This window comes from Crocuta crocuta, unplaced genomic scaffold (genome assembly GCF_008692635.1).
Source record: "Crocuta crocuta isolate KB4526 unplaced genomic scaffold, BGI_CrCroc_1.0 scaffold64, whole genome shotgun sequence".
Lineage (NCBI taxonomy): Eukaryota > Metazoa > Chordata > Mammalia > Carnivora > Hyaenidae > Crocuta > Crocuta crocuta.
This window is the reverse complement of record NW_027530640.1, coordinates 5,123,793-5,146,454: the sequence shown is the minus strand read 5'-3', so window position 1 is coordinate 5,146,454 and position 22,662 is coordinate 5,123,793. Positions and strand designations below refer to the sequence as shown.

Genomic DNA, 22,662 nt, shown 5'->3' with positions numbered 1-22,662 from the left:
CGTTCCTTTTTGTGGCTTTTTGACTCATGTGAGCCTTGGGGTCTGTGACAGGCAGAAGCGGAAAGATGGGGTTGGGACAAGTTCTGAACCAAGCTGAGCTCTCTGCTCTGAGGCCCAACCTGTAATCTCAGAGCCTGAAGGATTTCAGATCCCAAGAAGTCCCACCTGTGCCTACCTACCTGCTCTTCCCAGAGACATCTTTCCTTTCCTAACAGCTAGTCCAGGTATTTGGCTGGGGGTGTCTGTGGAGAATGGTTGGGGTGGTGGGGTTGGCTTCTGATTTGCCCATTCAGGCCTGCATTCTGAGACAACTGTCTTCGGGGGGTTTAGAGCTAGGCCAGGATGGTACCAGTGAGGGAACAATGAGCATCTCCATTGTCAGGCCCTGGGATAAGCAAATCTGGAATGACACCTGTTGAGGCCAAGAACAGACCCAGCAATTGACAGCTAGTGGAGGAAAGAGAGAGGATAGGCAGGCTTGGGTCAAATGGGCAACTCTGAGACCAAGCCACTAACCAACACCAGGAAACCCACCCCACTCCCAGCACCGCACCAGCCTGGCCCACCAGTACAGGAGGGGGATCCTGAGGACCAAGCAAGACTCGGCCCTGCTACAAGGCCCTTTGGTACCCTCCAGCATGTGGAATGTTGCTGGGGCTAAGTTTCTCCAGTCAGTCTCCTCCTGACCACTAACCCCTAGCCTAGCCTTGGCTATAGTCCATTCTGGACAGTGACTACAGATCCTGTCAAATAGGCAGAAGGGCCACAGGGAGACACAGTGAAGTCAGTCAGAGACAGAAGCAGGATAAAATATGGGCCTGCCAGTGAGGTTGGACAGGGAGGTTGGCCAGAGGCTGGATGGTGAGGCTCTAGAGGCCAAGGAGATGAAGGTAGTTAACAACATGGAGAAGGGGGACTCACCGGGACCCATCCAGGCCTGCAGTGACTCCTTAACTTTGAAAAGGGTAGTGCTTCTGGCCCCTCTGTTATGGCCTTTTGAGCTGGGGCTGCATGAAGCCACCTAAGCCCCAGGAGCCCCCTTCAGTGTTAACGGCGACAGTACCTTCCAACAGATGGGTTGGATGTGGTTCTCTTGGAGATGCCCTCAACTCACCCTTACTCAGCCCCCCACCCTGTCTACAGTCTCTCCCCACAATCCCAGCTCTGCTTCGGGTGGTGGAGAGAAAGGGAGGGCAGGCCTTCTCCTGAACAATGGGCTGGCTCGAGGTGTGGGTACATATGTCCCTAATCTCCTTGCCACAGGTCAGACATCAAGGAAGGCTGTGACCCGTGAAGCACCCTTTCCATCTGTACTGAAGTGTCCTTTCCCTTCCTGTTCCTCCCCTTCCTCTGACCTGTTCCCCTTGGGGCAGTTCCCCAAACCCTCACAGACATGCCTGGCATCTTGGCATCGTGGGGGTACTGTGTGGCCCCAATTTACAGAAGGAAGACCTGAGGCGGGAACAGCAGTGGATGCTCATTAGAGATGGGTGTTTTCCCTGGGCTGAGAAGCCGCCCAGGCCCTGCAGAGCAGCACCACACCTCCTGTGAGCTCCAAATCAGTTCCTCAAGTGTTTTTGCCCTAGATTTCCTCTCAGGCTAAGCTATCAAGTGTGTGTTTGAGATCTCCCTGTGTCACTGTCTCCTGTTAATGGGAGTCTGAGTAGCATCCATACTTCATAAGGTACAAGATCTGTACTCTGGTCCTGGCGACCCTCGGGTGTCAGAAAAGGTCTTCTGGCCTCTGGAAGTCTGAACAAAACTGAAGTCTGAGCTTGTCATGGGGCCTCTGTTGAGGATGGAGTCCAAGCCTTGGAGTGTCCCAGAAGCTTGTGATCTTGCACGCTGGGTTACCCCACCCACAGCTTGAGGGCAGCGTGGCAGCAGTTCCTGGCGAGTAGGCAGAGGATGCACATGGCCTCCATTCTTAAAAGCCCTCTCTGGGCCCTGCATGGTCTTTTGTTTACCATTACGTTTTTCTTCCCTTTTCTTTCTCCATGTTTAACCATCAAGACCATGAACATCACCAAAGTTCCCTCATATATAAAAGGTGGTGACCTTAGACCCAACCATTTCTAATTTTGAAAGGGTCAAAACCAACTAATCCTCAGAAGGAGCCAAGCTTACTTCTTGGTGCCACCCACCTTGACCCCACACAGTGCTTTCTTTCCTCGGGGCCACAGAGGCCTCTGGCTCCATCTGGAAAGGTAGTGGGTTCAGTGAGAATCCAAGTGATGGCTGCTCTCGGTGGGTCAGTGTGAACAACGCCCAACAGCCTTCCTGGGCCAGCCAGGGCCTCGTTTTCGCTTGGGTCTGAAAGAGATTTTTGTTTTCTGGTGAGAACAGCCCCAGTCTGGCGCCGGAGCCAGCAGCACGAATACACACCCTTTCATGTGACAGGCCCAGAGTGGAAAGATACAGACCCAGGCCCTCCCCTGCACTCCTCGGGAGGCGGGCATTTGCATATTCCCCATTCATCCTGGCCTTGAAAAGGAGGCCTGAGTTCTCAATGCTCCTGCCCTGTTGAGGGCTGGGCCACTTGAGCCCTGACATTAACCCTGTGGACACCAGAGGCTCTCAGTGGCTGACAACAGGACCTTGCGGCGCTAGGACAGTAAGAGACAGCTGCTTTGTGGCCCTGACCTCCAGAGGGTTGAATCAGGAAGTGGCAAGGCCCCACTGACAGACATGGCCTTCCGCTGAACTAAGTGAAACTCAGATTTGTTTCTTTGTGGCATTCAGAAGGGAAACTTCGTCAGAGTATGGGGGAGCCAGAAAATCAAGCTAATTATCAAATTTTCCAGAAAATTTACTTCTAACCAAAGGCAAAACTCTCTCTTCTCTGCTCATTGTCTGTTCTGTGAAAATACAGTGGCACTTAGAATGGTGGGATGGAGTCTTGTTGGCTCCTGGCTGCAGCACTGGCCTCTTTAGCAGGGGTCTATGGTCACAGCTTGCCTTGGCAGGGGGGCAATTCTACATCTTAAACCCCAGGGTACTAGGAGCTGGTGGGTTCTCTTAGCTATGGCTGTGACACTGAAGGTATGAGGCGTATATACAGGTACCAAGGCTTTTTTCTTCTGCAGCTAAATGCTCTCCTCCCAGCCCCGGCTTCCGCCCCTTTCCTCAGTACAGCCAGACTCCTGCTTCTTTCTTAGGAGCCTCAATATCTTACAGTCTGTTTCGCTGCTTCTGCAAGTTACCAACCCACTTTTATCACTCTGTCCCCTCTCAGATCACTCCTTTCCACGTGCTCCCAATTCCCACCTTGCTCCCTGTCCCTGACTGAGGACGTGCCTCAGGTCCTGTCTTCTGTGCATTTCTTCCCAAGCAGGGTGTCCCCGAGTGCTCCTGAGTGGCTCCCACCTGGGCCACGCAGCCACCTGCAGTGAGCCCTGAGACCCTGGCCCTGCCAGGAGTGGCCTATGGTCCCTTTCTGAGCTTGAATGTGTTGGGTTCACAGTATGTCCTCTGTGTGGGCCGGTAACAGAAATGGATCACTGCTCCTGAGGCCAGGACACTGGGAGTCCTAACACGGACTGTCTGGGAGGGGAAAGGATCATGTTGCAGCCACAGGATTTGGCTCCCTGCACAGTGGGGCCTGGCCAGGGGGTGTCCCTCTGCTTGGGCGGTGCTCAGCATCCCTGAGTCCTGCCTGCTGTCCTGGGGCTTGGTGTGGAAGGAAGGGCAATGAGGTTGAGGCTCATCCACACCCTCGGCCCTGGTTATCGTCCTCGGTAAATATTTCCAAAGGGACTTCTGCCAGTCCCTTCTGATGCCCCTCTTTGCTCTGAAATTTTAGCTGGGCCCGATTCATGGAAAGGACAACGTTTATCTCAGAGCTTGTGAAAGACACTGTGTTTCTGTTTGCTCCTCTGTCCTCAAGGTTATTTGTATTTTTAAGTTCCTGAAAGTGTTGTTTGAGCCTGGCTTCCTGGTGTTATCATCAGGAATGTGGGCCCATGTTCCCTGACCGGGGCTTAGGGTGAGTGGGATTCTTTAAAGGCGCTGGCATGGTGGGAGGAAGGTGGGAGGTATCAGAGGGCCGCGAAGGCTGTTTTCCTGCACTGAATGAATTGCTAAAGGGAGGCATGTTCACGGTGAGTCCCGGCTAGCTGGTTCAGGTGGTGGCCCTGCACAGTGGTCAGGCACAGTTAACCGTAGGTGGGCTTTTCCACAGTGAAGCGGCTTAATTGGACCTTCAGAGCTATAATCAGCCTCCTTGGGGAAGCTCGGCAGGTGAGTAGCTCTGTAACCTGGCAACCGGCATCCCAGCCTCCTGGGGGATGTGCAGTGCGTCTCTCCTGGCAGCTCCCTGGTTGGGGAGGCCCTGGGCCCCGTCTCTGCCCCAATCATCTGTGGTTCTGTGACTCTAATTAAAACCCAAGAGGAAGATGGAGAGAAAGCCTCATGTAGTAGAGATAGTCATGAATACCTGTGAGGACCGGGTGGAAATGTGGGCCAAGGGTGGAATGCTGTGTTTGTGTGTCTGCATGTCAGGGTCATGCAGGTATAATGGTGAGGTTTGTGCTTTTCTTAACCTAGCGACTGGGCCACACACTTCCTGGGACAGAACTGCTGCTGTGGCTCTGTGTCCCCGGCACTCTGTGTGGTTTTCCATCAGCCAGGACCTTGGTCGTGGCTGCTGACTTTCCTGCTCTGAAAGCGGCCCTGAGAGGCATTAAAGGAAGATTTTTGTCTTATTTTAAAACATCTCTGAAGATGGCTAGAGAAATGTAGGGGTCCTGCTAAGAAGGAGGAGGTAGGAGCTTTATGAACAGACCATGGGTCCTCAGACATTTGTGCATTTTAAAGCTGCTTCTGGGTGGATTGGAGGAGGCTGGGACCTGCTGGCCCAGATAAGTTCCTTCCCGATTCCAGGTGGGGGCTCCTGAGGTGGGAAGTTCTCCTCAGGGCCTGCCCCAGGTGGTGGGCAGAGCAATAGAGGCCCCATCAGCCGCAGGGAAAGTGTTGCAAGGCCTATGGACTTGCCAGGTAAGTTGTGCACGCAGCCCCTTAAGAGGGAGCTCAGAACACTGAACTGTGGCATGGGGCAGTCCTGCTGCTGAGGAGGTAGGTCGGATTTGGGTTAACAGTGGGCCCATCTTGGCAGACTCGGACGCACCTGCTATGGGTAGAGCCTGGAGGGTGGGGAGCTGGCTACTGTGGCCTGGACTTGCCTTTCACTCTTTAACAGGGACTACTGTGTTGCTACTATGTGCCCAGCCACATGCTGGTCGCCAAAGTAGGAGTGAAAAATGGCCATACCTGATGCCTTCCCCCCAACCCCGTGGAGACAAACCTTGCCGGAGGGAGGCCCTGGGAGTCTGTGGGATCTCCGGTCCCAGTCTGTTTGCCGGAGGTGCTGAGAGATGTCTGAGATCAGCTTCGGTTCCAACAGGCCAGGGTGTGGATTCTGGCTCCAGGATGTCCAGTCCCTGGCAAACCAGGAAACGGTGTCTCTAAGGGCTGTCATTAAGGAGGGGCTGGTGTGCTGGCCTGGGGTCTTGCAGAAAAGACAAGCCAATATCTTCTGGTCTTGGTCTGAAGTATCCAGAGCGTCTCTGAGCCGGTGTTGTGTGTGGTGCTGTGCCCAGTTTCCTTCCTTTCCCCAAGGAGATAGATTGTGACCTTATGGGGGCAGGGAGCGGAGGCAGTCCCTGGGAGCGGCTGGAGATGGAGTCTCTGGGCATCTAGATGCCTCTCTCAGCCAGAGACCTGGCGTCCCCACCCCCACTCCCCACTACTTCCTACTACCTCCGCTAGTCACGCTGGCTGCAGGTCTCCAGCCCCTGGCTGAGGCTCTGGCCCCTAATCGGTGTCACAGATGGATGTGTAAAGAGGCTTTGTCCTTAAGCAACCCATTTGGCAAACTCCCGTCCAGGACTGAAGACGGAGTGGGGGTGGGATAGAGGCAGTGAACGGAGTTCTGGCAACCTGGCAGAGTGGGGGTTAAGGCGGGTTGCTTGGCTCTAAGCTGATCTGAGCCAGTGCTGCCCAATGTGCAGATGAAAGGAGGGGGGGCCAGCAGCTCCTCATAGAGCTGTTCTGTGCCCAGGTCCTGCCAGACCTGCTCCCACGGCCGCCAGGGAGCCTCTGCCACCACTGCTAACGCCTCCACCACCACCCGGCTTCTCAGAGCAGGCGGCTGTTGCCATCCGCTGTCCCCAGGAGGGCAGACTTGGGGCAGGGCCTTCGCCACTTTTGTGCCTTGCTCAAGATGTGGTAAGCTCTCTCCCTGAGCCCCACACACCCTTTAAAAAGGGAGGCTGGTACTGTGGGACCAGTTCAGCCGCCTCCCCAGTGCCAGGAGCCCTCTGGAAAGGTAGGGTGTAAATGCATGTACTTTTGGCAAGTTATCTTTGAGCCCTTTCGGCTGGCAAAGAGATGGAGTAACCGCTTTAGCTAACTATCGTCTACCGAGTGTTTCACTTACTGTGTGATTGGCACCACACTCTCTGTCCATTGGCTTGTTTGAGCAGAGGCCCAGAGGGGTAAATTGACTTCCCCAGGGTCATACAGCTCTCAAGGGTCTGAGTCAAGGTTTGGACCAGGTCAGTGCAGCACCAGAACTTACCTTCAGACCCTTTCCCTAACTTGTTTGCTGGGGACCCTGGGCCATGGGGGAGGTTGTGATTTTCTTTCTGAGCCTTTCATTGAGAGTTGAGGAGGTTCTTTAATGATCTGGTGGCTCGACTTGTGCTTGCCTACCACAGAGACCCAGAGCCCCATTGCAAAAACTCCCACCCCACCCCAGGTGGATTCAGAGGGAACCTGGGTGATTTTAAAGGGGAGGGAAGAACCTCAGGGTCATGGAGTCCCTCAGCACTGGTGTGATGAATCTGGACTTTTGTCCTAAGTTAGTAGGGAGCCAGAAAAAGCTTTTGAGTAGTAACGCAACATGGTCATACCTGTGTACCAAGAAAATAACCTTGGTATCAGCATAAGCACTGGTTAAAAGCAGGGACGCCTGTGAGGGGACTGATGTGGGAATCTGAACTGCACTTGGTGGTGGCTGGACTAGGCCAGGAGCTGTGGGGGTGGAGAGGAGCAGTTAGCTTTGAGAGATGTCTAGGAGGTGGCCCTGACAGAGCCATCTAGGTAGCTTGTGAAGGTCAAGAGTGCTGGGGTTAGGAGGCTGGGTCTGTTCAGGGTTCTTGGATCTGAGCCATGGGCCTCAGGGCCCTCTCCACAGAGACTGTGCCCTGGGGCTCTACCCCTGCCACATGCCACCTTGGTGCAATATGCTTCCCACCAGGGTCTCTTTCTTCCTTCCTATTCTCTCCCTTCCTGGGCTTTGACACCTATGCTGCTCACCACCCACCTTCCACGTGCCCCAAATCAGTGAAGAACATGGTACGGGGAGGCAGGGGATGGGGGGGAATCCCAATCCCCTAGCCTGTGCCACCACTTGGGGTCCTGAACTGTTCTGTGCCAGAGAACAAAGAGGCATCGGATATGCCGGAGGAGAAGAGACTAGTTTGTGCTGAGAGCTGGGTCTTCCCACCAGCGGAATATTTACAAACACTCACTTGGCAACAGTGCACCACTGATTCCGTTGGGTGCCGCCCAGCCCACCCCCATCCCACGTCCCATGCTGCTGCAACCAGGAGAGCCTCCTGGGGCACGGGAGGAGGCAGCTCTTGCAGGGACCCCAGGGACCACCGAGCCCCACCCTAATTCAATGGAAAGGGAGTGAAGGTCAGAGGAGGCCAAGGCCCTTTGAAATAATGAAATGAGACCAGACCCAGGCCCTGGCTGTACCCTGCCCCCATGCCAACGGTTTGGTGGCATGGGTTGGCTCTCAGGCCCATGTCCTCAGAAGACCTGGATTTGCAGCTCTGCCCTGCGGTGGCTCCCAGGTCTGCAGGGAATCTCAGGGTAGACGCAGGCAGCCTTGACTGTGTCTGAGAAGGTCAGCAAGCCTAGGAGAATGATACATGCACCACTGGTTCTCTTGGTTGCTGCCCAGCAGGGAGGGGTGCAGGCCCAGCCTCAGGGTGCTGTAAGTCACTTCAGGTGCTTCCTTAAGGGTGGGTACCTAAGTAGGAGCCTGAGGAGGAGTGCTAGTCAAGCCCTTTCTCCACCACCCTCCATTGCCCCAGGGAAGTGGGTTATCTGGAGAGAAGGTCCTAGCCAGGAGAAGATGCTCGAGGCACCCGCCCTGAGTGTGTGCACAGTGAAGGACAGACAAAGGGGCCGACTACCTGATCCCGCTTCACAGGTTCTGGTGGCCTTGTGCTGCCCCCTTCTCCTGCATCCTGGGCCTGGGCCTTTCTGAGCAGGTCTGGAGGTGGTTATCTGTGGGTTCAACCCCACTGCAAATGAGGGCACAGGTATGGGCATGGATGGTCCAGTGTTGGCAAGGGTGGGGTAGTAGTACCACATGAGGTAGTGGTGTGGGAGGCTGTAGTCTGGGGCCTGGATCCTCGCTCCCTCACTTCTTCAGTGGAGTTTGTGTGTGTCCCCACCTTTGGCAAGGGCTTCCCAGACCCCAGGAATTCAAGTTTAGACAAGTTCTGTTCCTCTCTCTCCTGGGGACTGTGATGCTTTGGTGACTTCTGATAGCTTCTCAGACTTGTGGCGCTGACCTTTGTACAAGATTTTCTAGGCTCAGACTTTATTTCCTGAGTTGGATATTCAGTGCTCCCTGTTCTCTGTCAGCTCCAGCCTCTGTACCTTTGCTTCCCTCTGCTCGGGGCACCCTTTCCTCTTCATCTTTCCATCTCAACATGAGTATAACTTCCTGCCAGAAGCCTGTCCTGACTCACCATGCCTGCGTTGGGCTCCCCATGCCTGAGCACAGCCCAGACCACACTGCACAGCACTGCCTGTTCCTTCGTGAGTCTCCCGCGGGGAGGACAGGCCCACCTCTGGCTTGTCCCAGGGCCCAGCACTGAGCTAGATGAGAGCGGTGGCCATGTGAGGGTCTGCTGAGTGAATGGGGGTTGGGTGGGTGGATGGATGACCTGGCCACCCGAGCTGTCCTCTGTGGAAAACCCAGCACTGCAGCACATGCTGCAGATACCCCTTGCCATAGCTCAGGGCCCATGAGCAACTGCCAAGGACCAGAGACTATAAGGTTCTCTCTGGAATTTTGGGGGAACCATACAACTGAACAAGATCTTAGGGCTTGTCAGAGGCTTCTCAGCCCATTGAATCAGTTTCCATTAGATGAAATGTCAGCTCCCAGCCCACCCTAAGAGCTGATGAACACATCTGGGTTGTCCACTATGTGTACTGAGTTATTTCTCTGATAGGCATGGCTGTGACTTGGTCTTCCCATCTGCAGCTTAGAGAAGTAAATGTCCCAAGGAAGCTAGCTGGCTGCCTGCCCAGGGTCTTCCCAGAGTGGTTTTCCTTGGTGAATTCACTGGGGTCCATAGCTGGGCCTCTTTGCTGGTGCAGAACCATAATGTGATCGATATGCCAGGAGTGATTTGTTCCTGTGAGATGGCCTCAAAACTGATGTAGCTCAAGGAGGCTGTTGGTAAAACTGGGTTTCCAGCTCAGGAACTCAGTGAGAATGAAAGGACTGGCTGGGGGCACACTTTCTGTGCTATCCAGGGGGCACCTAGAACCTGTGGGTGGTTCAGAAGTGGTCCCAGGACGCAGACACTCACACTGCCCATTGTGCCATCTATAGAGCATAAACTCTTGAGGGACCACATCCAGAGTCCAGCCACCTCTGCCGGGTGCTTGGACCTGCCTCCTTGTCTGACAACCATACCCCTTAACCATCTGTTTAGTCACGCCGTGCCTCTAACTGTGCCAGATATAGCATGAGTAAGTGTCTCTGTGATACTGTCCCCATATTAAAGATGGGCAAGTGGAGGTCCAGAGACGTGAATTACATGCAACCTTGGGTCACGTAAAAGTGAAGAAGAAGGGATTTGAACCAAGCTTTACTTGCTTTCTCGGCAGTGACTTGCAAATCACTGATCTCATCTCTGGTGCGGTAATGTTACAATTTAGTACAAATACCATTTATCGGGATTTCAGTGGATTGCTCCTTTCTCAAGGGTCAAGCAGTTGCTGTTTGGCTCATATTCTGTGGTCTACGGAGTGGCTACTGTTGAGTTTCTCACTGTTTCCCAAAAAGGGAAACCTCCACAGTCTTGCTTCCAAAGGTCAAGGGCCAGTAAGGGAAGTGGCCATAAATGGTGCCTGGCAGCCTGGAGCTTACCCAGCCCTCATTAGGTCGGCAGACCTATAGGTGTTATGTGGTGCTCGTAGCAACAGATCCTACTGGACGGAGACACTGAAGAGGCCCTAGTGAAGATGAAAGCATCCAGTGCCTGCTCCATCCTCCCTGCCTCTCTTAGTCCTGGGTGAAGTGCAGAACCCTGAGCCCCACTGGCCACATGTCTGTCCTGCCATCACTGCTCACTTAGTGGCCATCAGGAGAACATGGCAGCTCCTGAGACCTGTTCTCTTTGAACCAAACTTACTCACTAGTACTCCTCACAGCAACACTTCCACTGCCCACCCCGGCGCATCCTCTCTATGTCCTGAGAGGCCCACTGTGGCCCCTTGGACTGTGGTGGGTACGCATGGTGCCCTGACCACCATATGTGAAGTCACAAGGAGTGTGGTTACCCCTAGGAGTGCACACAGCACTTTCCTGAGTCCTTTCTTTCTGGGCCTTGGTTCTTTCCCTTCCCACCAGCTTAACACATGCTCCCCTATGCCACTTCTGTGTCCTCTGGACATGAGCTAATGGGATCCCAGAGGGGCTGGCCCAGGACCCAGTTAGTGGTGGGGCCATCCGTCTCTTGGTGCTTGGTCAGTGGCTGTGCAGTGCCGTAGTGCACAGTGGTCAGCAGTCTGGGGCCAGGGAGCAGTACCTGGATCCCAACTTGGTAACTTTATTGTTCCTCACAAAGTTGGCCCTGGAGTCACCTCTGGCCCTGGCAGGACTTTGGCTCCAACTTTTCTTCAAGGAGAGCCTATGGTAGATGAGGATGTAGACCTGGGGGAGCTCTGCTGTGTCACTCACTGGACCCTTGCCAGAGAGATCATTGCCCTAATGGCATGAGGACCAGAGGCACCTGTCAGAGTGGGTCCATGGGCTCTGCTCCCCTTCCTGTCTCTGTCTCCGTCAGGGTCAGGGTCTGGTGCTGGGAACTTTGAGGTGGAGTAGGAGGAGCACGTACCCCTTCACCTACTCACTCTGGCCACTGTGCTCTTCATTCTCTGGGAGCAAAGATCGGCAAAATAATATGAGCACACAGGAGAGGCAGAGCACCCAAACCCTGGGGCTCAGGAAGCATTCCAGAGCCTTCAGAGCATGCCCTGGCCCCTGGAAGATAGGGAAGCATCTGCCAGCCATGGCCTAGGGCCTGAACATACGGTTCTCAGGAAAACCGGGCCAGATATCTGACTGTCAAGTGCGACCGTGAAGGGTTCTGGCCTGTCACCTGGAAAGGCCCATCCAGGAAGCCAGCTGCCGGCGTACACTGTGTTGCACCAGAAGACTGTACACCCCAAACAGCCCAGGGCCTGCACTACTGTATTTGGCCAGGGCCTGGCCGAGGTCATTTTGTCACTTGTGATCCAAGACAGATGGAAGGAGAGACCCAGACCCCTCCCTAGCCTGCCATCAGCTCTCCTCTCTCACCTACCTCTTGTTTCCTGCAGAGTTCATCCTCTCGCTTCTGGAGAAGATGCAGACACAGGAGATACTGAGGTTGCTGCGGCTGCCCGAGCTGGGCGACTTGGGCCAGTTTTTCCGCAGCCTCTCAGCCACCACCCTTGTGAGTATGGGTGCACTGGCTGCCATCCTCGCCTACTGGCTCACTCACCGGCCAAAGGCCTTACAACCACCGTGCAACCTCCTGATGCAGTCGGAGGAAGTGGAGGTGAGCTGTGTGCAAGTGGCTGGGCTATGGGAAGGAATGGGCAGAGGACAGGCGTCTTGAAGGCAGAAGCCAAACTTGTAGCTGATTTGACCTAAAATGGTGCGGAGAATCTCGGTTTCCCAGGCAGTGAAGCAGTAAGCCCCCTCAGTGGCCTTGAGCAGTCTCCTGCTAGATGCTCCTCTGCCTCTCCCAGGAATTGAATCCTGGGCAGAACCCGGACATGGCCTTGCACCAGACCTCTAGTTTGCCCGCCTCTTCAGTGGGAAACCTTGGCTCACTGGTGCCTCAGTAGAAAACCTATGATTCTCAAGGAGCTGCCAGATAAATTCCCTCCCAGAGTCTCCCTGTGCCCAGCCATGGTCTGGAGCTGGAACTCAGAAGTGAGTCCACCCATGGCCCTGCCCTCCCAAAGCACATGAACTTGCAGAGAAGGCCACTAAGGGAAGGAAAGGTGCAGTGGCCCAGCCTAGACAAGGGTATTCCAGGCTAAACCTAGAAAGACTAGTGAGATTTCTTTCTTTCCTAAACTTGTGACATTTAAGTTGCCTTTTTAAAAAAAGTTTATTCATTTATTTTGAAAAAGAGAGGAGAGTGGGGGTGGGGCAGAGAGAGAGGGAGAGAGAAATTCCCAAGCAGGCTCTGCACTCTCAGCACAGAGCCCCATGTGGGGCTTGATCACATGAATTGAAAGATCATGACGTGAGCTGGACACTTAAGTGACTGAGGCACGCAGGGGCCCCTATTTTGCCTTTTTAAAAACTGTCTTTTTTTTAAACTTTATTCATTTTGAACAGGTAATATATTCATACTTCAGAAGGAAAAAAGGTCTCAGAGTGAAGAGCTTCCACCTTCTCCTACCCTGAGAAACCTATTAACGATTGTCTGTGAGCGATGTTTGTCCCTATTTTTAAAAGCTGTCATGCTGCATACACAGTTCAACGTCTTGCCTTTTTTGCTCTTGATCTTGGCAGCCATGATTATAGCACAGTTTTGCCTGCTAGGAAAGGGTGCATGTCTAGATAGGATAGGGATCTTCAGGGCACTTTTCCAGCAGATGACATGTTGTGTGCAAAGATGTGGGTATGTGACCTTGTACCTGGTGGCTTTGAGAAATGGGGACTCACCAGGGGGTGGCTGGACAGTGGAGAGGGACTACCGATGGGCTAGCAAAGTGATGACCAGAATGGCACTTGGTGTATGGAGCCCTGAAGGGCTGGCCGTTCCTCTTAGTAGCTAAATGGTCCTTGGCAGTTTCTTAACAATCTGAGCCTCAATGTCCTGAACTGTCAAGGGATTAAAAAAGAGCGTCTGCCTCCTGAAGTTGTGATAAGGATTTGGTGAGGTGACACAGAGAAAGCACCAGACTATTTGGTAATTTTAATTATAACTCACTCGGAGAGGCCATCAAGGACAAAGCCTCATGGGCCAGGACCCTGGAGGGGGCAGCATGGAATTATTTTGGGATTTTAGTAGTAAGGAAACACAGGACCAATTCGTGCAGTAAGAAGGGTCATGTGGCATAGGCAGGAGTGTTCCTGGACAGGTACCTTTAGCCAGTACGCAAACCAGTTCACACTATTATGTGAATGATAGATGGCACCCAAATTATTATTAGCCTAACCTAGCCTTGGCAGGCTGATCCTGATGCCAGAGGGTAGCCTGACTCTAGCCAACACTCCCCATTCTATTATATGAATGAACCATAGGTATATGTCAACAGTCACTGAAGTTCTGGACGTTGTGTGTGTGCTCACCTGGTGTTGAGGTGCTGTGTGCATGTATGGGAGACCAATGTGCTGGGCCTGTGTTCATGAGCCAACTGTCTTTGAGTGTGGGTGCGTATGGGTCAAGCATATACCAGCCGTATGTATGTGAGCATGTGTAGAGGTTGTGTGTGTGCAGTCCAGGAGTGTGTAGGCCACGTGTGTGAATGTACACAGAGCGTGTCCCAGTCCTGGTTGTGTGGCCCTGGTGTGCATCCATGCTGTGTACAGGCTGCTGCATACCGCTGCCCTCCCCTGATGCCTGTGCCTGCCTCAGCCAGCTTCCCTGGCCTGTGCTTGGCTTGCAGGACGGTGGCGGGGCCCGGCGATCTGTGATCGGAGATGGCCCTCAGCTGCTCACCCACTATTATGATGACGCCAGGACCATGTACGAGGTGTTCCGCCGTGGGCTTAGCATCTCAGGTGAGAGGGGCCTTGAGGGTGTGGACGAGCCCTGGCAGGGGTTGAGCTGGTGCAAAGGTGCGAGCAGCCAAGCAGGGAACCAGGGCCGTGGCAGGTGAGCGGTTGCCAGGTTCAGAGGAGAAAAGCAACTCCTGGCCTTGCACTGTCAGAGAAGGGCGGCCGAAGGGCTGACCTCAGCTTTGTTCTAGCCCCTAGCACTGCCTGACCTTAAACTATCTCTTAGCTCATAGTTAAAAAAATTTTTTTAATGTTTATTTATTTTTGAGAGACAGAGAGAAAGTGTGGGCCAGGGAGGGGCAAAGAGAAGGAGATACAGGTTCTGAAGCAGGCTCCAGGCTCTGAGCTGTCAGCACAGAGCCTGATGCAGGGCTCAGACCCACAAACCACAAGATCATAACCTGAGCCGAAGTTGGATGCTTAACTGACTGAGCCACCTAGGCACTCCTTTGTCCTCATTTTATATCTCCCATGGGCAGCCCCTGATAAGCCTCAAACTGACAGGCCTGGTTTTGAGCCTGAGCCTCTGGGATGGCTGGTTGACCCAGCGTATGGGGCAAAAGGAAGTGGTCACAGAGAGTCAGCTTTCCACCTCTGCCACGTGGTCCCCACGTCTCCGTGTCCCCTCGGGGCTGCATCACACAGATCATGGTAGGAACTGACTGTGTTAGTCCCATTCCAGGGCCTCTCTGATCCTTGAGGACATGTCATGCTTGTGTGCTTTAGGCCTCCTTCAGCTTCAGCAGGTTAGACAGGCAGCTGGGGGCAGTTCACTTGACCCATGGACCACCCCACGGCTTGGGATGTCCATTCACCTATCTGATGAGTAGGTGCAGGCGACACCCACCGTACCATCCTCCCTGGCACAAGGCCTGCTTATCTCTCTGCAGGGAATGGACCCTGTCTTGGCTTCAGGAAACCCAAGCAACCTTATCAGTGGCTGTCCTACCAGGAGGTGAGTGATAGAGGACAGGCCCCACGCTGTCAACTCACGTACACCTGGCATTGTGGGGCTCATGGGTACCCTGCAGGGTCTCAGAGGGTCATTGTTTCCTTGCAAGGCCTGTTTGCCAGACCCCCAGCAGCAGCTTCATGGGGCTTTGGGCAGACCTGGGTAGGCTCTTATGGAGGTCCCTCCCCTGCTAAAAGTCCTTGCTTCCCATCACTTCCCCATGTCCACGTGCAGGTGGCCGACAGGGCTGAATATTTAGGGTCCGGACTTCTGCAACACAATTGTAAAGCACGTACAGATCAGTTTATTGGCGTTTTTGCACAAAATCGACCAGAGGTAAGCATCTGCCTTGATTGCTTTTAGAGCTTTCACTGGAGTGGGGGGGTTGGGTACCATATAACAGCTGTGGTCCAACTGCTTATAGGGCCTGGGACAAGAGGAGAAATGGATATACTTGGTCTATTCAACCCCCCACTCCCTTGGCTTTGCCCTTAATCAAGAGTGGACATCCCACACAAGCTCCATCTACACCCACCTGGCCCCACAAACAGGTGTTTCCTGAGCAATAGGGGAAGAAAGACCCAGGGAAGAAGGCCATGCAAGCCCTAGAAGTAGGCTTTAGGCTAGTTGGAGTCCCCAGACTCCCTGGGGAAAGCATGTTCTAGAAGGCTGTGGGTAAGCAGGTGCAACCAGTTAACCTCGAGGATTCCTTACAACGTGGAGAGGGCCAGAGCGGAACCTTTTCAGTAGGACCCAGATCAAGTACCCCGGTTGCCTGGGCATAAGGGCAGTACGGCCTTCCTGTATGCTCTCTGCTCCCCACCCCGCACCCCCATACCTGTGTGTCTCCACAGTGGATCATCGCAGAGCTTGCCTGCTACACGTATTCTATGGTGGTGATCCCACTCTATGACACCCTGGGCCCTGGTGCTATCCGCTACATCATCAACACAGGTGAGCCACCACTGTGTTCTCTTGCCACCGGCAGCTAGCTCCTGGACCCCAGACTCTTAGCTTATACTGTCTGACGCTAGAAAGCACTTTGCTTCCATTCTCAAAGAACATTCTCCACTTTGGCCCTTGAGTTGGCTTTCCTCAGTTGGACTTGACCCGAAGGCACCTTCCACAGGGCCTGGTTACCGTGAAGTAGCCTCTGCACCAGCCCCCACACAGGCTTCTGACTCTCTGAGGCTTACTTCAGTTCAGGGCAGATGTGGGGGGAGGGGGTGGTGGTGGCAAATAACCTCAAGCGGACCTGAGATTATCGACCCTGAGTCTGGAGCAGGAATGCTTGGAATCCGCTCCAGGAGATTCTTTGGCCTTTTGCCCTTGGCTTCTCACAAGCTCCATGCATTTTCCTCTCTGTACAACACATGGCCTACGTGGCCTGTCTCATATATTTATTTACACACAAGCTTTGGGACACCCAGCCCATGGTTCTGCTGCCTAGCACATGCTACCCATAGTCACAGCCTGTGCCCACACAGCCTGACTTTCTCTAATGGTCCCTTCAGCGGACATCAGCACCGTTGTCGTGGATAAACCTCAGAAGGCTGTGCTTCTGCTAGAACATGTGGAGAGGAAGGAGACTCCAGGGCTGAAGCTCATCATCGTCATGGAACCATTCGAGGAAGCTCTGAAAGACCGAGGGCAGGAGTGTGGGGTGGTCGTTAAGTCCATGCAGGCCGTGGAGGTGAGGGTCTGCTTCTGGGCTGTTTACGGGGCCATAGCTGGTTGGCCGTGGAGCCAGGACTGCTGGTTATCTGCCCCTCTCATGCCCCGGGGAGGACATCTTGGGTCATCAGGGTGTGTCAGGAGTGAGAAGGTCAGGCTTTACAAGGGCTGGTGGCGGGTGGTGGGGTTGGTGCCTATAGGCATCCTCTAGGTGACAGGCTCAGTTGACTGGCACCTTTAATAACAAAGGCACCAATAGGTGGATGGTAGTGCCAGCCTGCCCCAAAGTTACTCACGTAGCCTCTGGGACCTCCTTGTTTCCAGCTGGCCAGCAGCCTGTCTGAGCCTGAATACTACAGACATGAGGCCCAGGAGTCTTAGAGGGTCTTTTCTTAGAGGGTCTTTCAATGTGTCCCAAACTCCCAGAAGCCAGCAGAACCAGTTTTTCTGTGCATGACCTCCCCAGAGGCATCAGGCTGGTGGCAGCTTGTGGCCTGCTGAAGTGACACGGGACATCCTGGCCCCCAGGGCCTCACGCCCTGTTCAGTAGCCCTGACCCTCACCATCCCTCACTGGATGCAGGCCCGTGACCTCCCCAGGTGTCCTCTTGCCTGCCTGTCCTGTAACACCTGTGCACTTGTACCCTCCCATGGCTTTGGGGCACATATATGCTGGCTAGCCCCCATCTGCCCCTCGAGCCCTGACCATTTAGCCAGAAGTCCAGGCCACCTAGCCGGTCAGTCATGAGTGTGTGTCCCGAGAGTCACCTCAAGCTGTCTCCCCCACTGTGCACATGCGCAGTGCCTAGCCCCTCCCTGGGCCTCGGGCCCCCTGTCTGTAATGTGCTGGGCGGCCTAGGCCTAGATGTCTATATGAGGAAAGGCCACTCAAGTGGTTTCTCCACATGGGCAGGAGGTGGTTTCTTATTACTTTGATTTTTTTTGTTTGTTCACTTGTTTTGATCGATATGAACTTTTGAGCATTTAAAAAACTGTATCTTTCTCTTCCAGGAGTGTGGCCAACGGAATCATCATGTCCCTGTGGTAAGCTCATCTGCCCGCAGGCCTTGATGGTATGCAGGGCTCATCCTCACAGACCACCCTTACTATGCACGGGAGCTTGCTAGGAGGTCAGAGCAGCACCCCTGTGTCAATAAGCCACTGCTGTAAGCAGCTCGGGAAATGCCAACTCCGGGTGCCAGGATTTGTGTGGGTGAGGGTACAGAGAAGCACCTGGGACAGGAGTCCGATGTTTAGGAGGGAGAAGACAGGACAGCCATTCCTCGCCACCCTTGCTTCTCCAGGAGCCTTTTCTTTGGGAAGGCTTATTTTTGCCCTTTGAAGATAGTGAACTCTGCAAGGATGGGATGAACAGAAGCAGCAGCAGAACTGGAAGCGAATCCCAGGGCCAAGTGCCCTTGTGACATCTGCTACCTCTGTCCATCTTTGTGAATTTTTCTTTTTAAAATTTTTTCAATGTTTATTCATTTTTGAGAGACAGAACGTGAGTGGAGGAGGGGCAGAGAGAGAGGGAGACAGAATTTGAAACAGGGCCCAGGCTCTGAGCTGTCAGCACAGAGCCCAACACAGAGCTTGAACGCTCAAACCATAAGATCATGACATGAGCTGATGTTGGACCTGACTGAGCCACCCAGGCGCCCCATGAATTTTTCTGTGTGTCACCCCCAAGTGATACTTCCGGGGATCAAGTCACCAGTGAGGGTCACTGGCTCTGGAAGGGCCATGTGGGACTTTTAAGCTTGCTTATGAGGCATCTTACCTCTGGTCTTCCCTCCAGCTCAGCCCTTCCCACTCTTCTGACGTGCCCCTGAGCTTTCTCATACACCGGTTGGCCCTTCATGGGCAACCCTGGTGTATGCCCACCTCCCACACACCATACCCCAGCCTCAGAGCACCATTCTCTGACCCCTTGGCACACCCTTGCCTCCGCGCCTCTGCCGGTAACCAGCCTCTCCCAAAGCCCATCTTCCCTTTGTCTAGAGAGACTTTGCTTGTCCCTCAGTCTCAACTCACGTCATCTCTTCTGTGTACAAACGGATGTGATAGGCTCCTCCTGGTGACCTCAGGACTCTGTGCCCTGGGCGAGGGCCAGGGCCTGATGCACAGCAGTCTTGGTGACACTGTGGGCAGCTCAGTTCCTAGGCCACACATTCTTTTCCCAAGTCTAACTCCAGAAATTTGAGAGAAAGTGGGAAGGCAGGATGGAGCTGGGCCACATCCACTGAGAAGGTGAGGTTTGGTAGTGGCCTCGATGTGGCCACTGCAGCCCAATCCCATCTCAGATTCAAGCTGGGAGGCAGCAGGACTGAGTGAGAAATGAGTGTGACGGATGGATGTCCAAGCCCCCGTCAGGTTTCCTCAGCCTCTTTTCCCCTGTCCTGAGCACCTGCCAGCCCACTTTTCTGACTGCTTCAGGCACATGTACCCACACGACTCCATACCCACTCATGGCGGGTTGTGGGGGCGCAGAGGGACTGGCTGGTTGAGGGGTCCAGGGGTCTCGGGCCCTGGCTGGACATGCTGAGTCCCCTTAACATATACTTCTTCTCAACTCTGCAGCCCCCGAAGCCCAGTGACCTCTCCATTGTGTGTTTCACAAGTGGCACAACAGGTGAGCTGAGGCACCCAGATCACCAGCCTGGGTCGCCTGCAACCTTCTCTGGCAGCCTTGGTGGTGTGTGACTGCAGGGGTCTTTGGTGTCCCCTGTGGCATGAGCTGAGCCTTGTCCCGTGCCGGATTCCAGATGCTGGGCCCCTCCTGTGCTCCCAGTGCTCAGCAGGAGGCAGCACAGGTGGTGGGATAAGGATAGGTAGTGTGGACTGCGAGGTCCAGAGTGGAGACTGGCCATTTCCTGGAACGGAGGCCGGAAGAGGGCTGGGTAGCTGAGTCACAACATCCCTCGCTGAGAAGCAGCTCTCACCCCTCTCCTTCCTGCCCCGACCTGGACTTTGTGTCAGGGACCACGGACAAAGTGTGGGGTTTGGTGTCTGAGAGCCTCGATTTGGGTCCACCGCTTGCTGGAGGCTAGGAGCCAGTCACCTAGTCTTGCTGCCACCACTCTCCCCAGCTTCTCCCCTGTGATGAGGGTGGTTAAAAGTCCCAGAGAGGGGATGGTGTGGGGGAAAGGTGGAGCAGAATCTCTACAGGATCGGGCTGGTATGCTGTGGGAATGGCCGTTGGGCGAGAACAAGCAGAAATGACACACCCCGTGCCTGGTGCTGATAGAGGAGTGCATAGGGCAGCATCAGCAGAGAGAGCCAAGGAAGGCTCCCTGGGGGAAGCAGGGTGCACAGGAGGGGCATGGCCACAGGCACAGCACTTCACAGCCTGCAGTGCCTTGTTCACCCAGTCACTGAGCTGCTGGGGCCTCCATGTGGCCTGTGAGGCAAGCAGGAGTGGGTGCCATCCAAGTGGACACCACCAGCAAGTGGAAGCAGGATACTTGTGCTCTTTTCCCACATCCCCTGGCCCAGTGCTCTTCATGTGCTTCTGCTCCATCTCATCTGTTGACTTGGGAAGTCACTTGCCCTAGCCTTGAATAAGCAAGAAGTTTCCAGCCTTCTTCTTCCAGACTGAGGACTAGACCGCTGAATGGGGTGGGCAGTGAAAGTGGGACTTCCCACACTCTGCAGATGCAGCCTCTAAGGCATTTGGCACATCCTCACCGCCCCCATAAGGACACCCTCCGTGAGGATAGATCATGATAAACATGGCTTTGTTGGATCTAGATGGATTTTTGCCCTTAACTCAGTGGTTTGGGGATTTCCACCCCACTGCTAACTTTTTGTCAGAAAAGAAATAACATAGCCCTTGCTCTCTAGAAGCTGACATCTAGAGTCAACCCAGAATTTAAAAATGCCCTTCAGGTTTATGTTGGGGTTTTTTTTTTTGTTTTTTGGTTTTTGTTTTTTGGGTTTTTGTTTGTTTGTTTGTTTTTTGGTTTTTTGTTTTTTGTTTTTGGTTTTTGGTTTTTGGTTTATTTGGTTGGTTGGTTGGTTAGTTTTTTTGGTCATGAGTTTCCTGACACAAAATTTTGGTGATATGTGTCTCCAGCCTGGGTTGGGAAGCAGGTTACTACTGTGGCCTTTATATATATATTAATTTATTTTGAGGGAGAGAGAGAGAAGGAGAGAGTACAAGCAGAGGAGGGGCAGAGAGAGAGGGGGAGAGAGAGAATCCCAAGCAGGAACCATGCTGTCAGCACAGAGCCCAATGTGGGAGCTCGAACTCATGAACCATGAGATCATGACCTGAGGAGAAATCAAGAGTCAGATATTTAACCGACAGAGCCACCCAGGCGCCGTACTGTGGTGGCTTTTAGCTTCAGACCCTTGAAGTTCAAAAGTGCCCCTAGGCTTTTAATGAGTCACTTGGTCACAGATGCTGCCTCTGTATCTAGAGAAGAACTTTACGGTGCAGAAATGTGCTGACACCCAGCTGGAGAGGGCAGGCCTCACGTCCAGTTCTTTTCCAAACCATGAAATCACAGTTGGAAGCCAAGCCATCCTGCCCCAGCTCTGTGTGGTGGAAGAGGGTCATATGGAGCCTGGTAAACAGACTTAGGTTTAGTGCCCAAGCTTCCCACTCTAGAGGTGCTGCTGGTGCCAGGGCAGAGCTGGGGGACTGAGCAGATCCCTTACCACCCTGCCTGCCTGTACTTGGATTTCCTTGGCATTAGCCTGAGCCCGTGCTGTGCCTCGGGTAGCCATCCTGTTGTTGAGCACATCAGCCGTGCCTGTCCTCAGCGTCACAAACCCTGGATATAGCTTCCCTTCCAAGCTGAGAGCCCTGGTTCCCAGCTTCATCAGGAGCCACGGTGTTCTTTGAGTGGGGAGAGATGGAAAGTATGATCTAAACCTGACATTTGGTTCACGATGCTGGTGGAATCATTCGGGGGAAGACTTTCCTCTTCCTTTGTGATGGAGACATCTGTGGAGACCTCCAGAATAAGCCAGTGCTATGGAACCCGTAGTCAGGCCACGAAGGTCCTGCAGGAGGTGAGAGCTTGGGGTTTGTCTACACTCAGGGATGGCTACTGGGTGAGAATGCGGTTCATTGTTCATTTCAAAATGACTGTTAGCTGGACTGGAATCTGATCCCTTCCCCCCCCCCCCCCCAAAATAAAAAGAGAATCTGTGGATATAACCTAGCCTAGTTTGGGAAATTGGATGCCATTAGTGATAGTTAAGACATTTACTATGAATTCATGTAGCCTCTCTTCCCAGAGAAGAAAATACAGTGATCTTTTAAAATATACCCTTCTCAAGCTCTATGCTTCTAGCATTCTTTTTCTCACTTATGTAGATTTGCTTATTCAGCTCATTTATGGAATATCCTGTGTACATTAGACCTAGTGCTGGGAGCTGAGGTCACAGGGATGGATGAGACAGAGCCCTGTCTTCATGTGCTCACCGCGTATGTTGCCAGGCAATTCAGTACAATGTGGTCACTGCCTCGAGGGTCCACATGCCAGGGTGCATGGAGCACTCCACCAAAGAGAGGTCAGAGGAGCAGGTCCTAAAGGATTCGCAGTGGAAGTCCACTGGAGCAGAGTCCTGAAAGATTGGTAGCTGGAGGGAAACAGGAGGAAGGGCATTTTCCGCAGGGGGAACAGCATTTGCAAAGGCTCGGCTACAAGAAAGAAAATGTTGCTTTGGAGGAGAGTTGAGGGAGGAAATAGCTGTCTGGGAACATGGCCTGGAGCACTGGCGGGAGAGGAATGATGGGGGCAAGAATTTCAAGTGGAGACTGAGCAGGAGGAGCCAGAGATGCTAGAAGGCAAATAGTATCTGTCAGCATTGTCTGGTGGCTGAACTGTACCCTTAGGATGCCACCACTGAAATGCCTGCTGGTGCCCTTGGCAAAAGCTAATCATGGAGCGGAGAGGGGCTAGAAGCAGAGCTGATTGCAGTGGGATGAGGAGTGAATGGAAAGTGAGGATGTCACATCAGCACATGTGGACAATTTCTTC

The 22,662-nt window shown here is 53.6% G+C and overlaps 1 protein-coding gene across 3 annotated transcripts in view; it reads left to right on the top strand.

Moving 5' to 3' along the window:
• The window catches only part of ACSL6 (acyl-CoA synthetase long chain family member 6), a 61,733-nt gene that overhangs the window by 5,449 nt on the left and 33,622 nt on the right, over positions 1–22,662 (top strand). For all 3 annotated transcript variants that reach the window (XM_077768592.1, XM_077768591.1, XM_077768593.1), the window contains 8 exons: positions 11,641–11,861; positions 13,933–14,047; positions 14,935–14,999; positions 15,231–15,332; positions 15,851–15,950; positions 16,511–16,689; positions 17,681–17,713; positions 19,250–19,301. In XM_077768592.1, the coding sequence (XP_077624718.1) occupies positions 11,641–11,861; positions 13,933–14,047; positions 14,935–14,999; positions 15,231–15,332; positions 15,851–15,950; positions 16,511–16,689; positions 17,681–17,713; positions 19,250–19,301 (867 nt within the window). The remainder of the gene's footprint in view (positions 1–11,640; positions 11,862–13,932; positions 14,048–14,934; positions 15,000–15,230; positions 15,333–15,850; positions 15,951–16,510; positions 16,690–17,680; positions 17,714–19,249; positions 19,302–22,662) is intronic.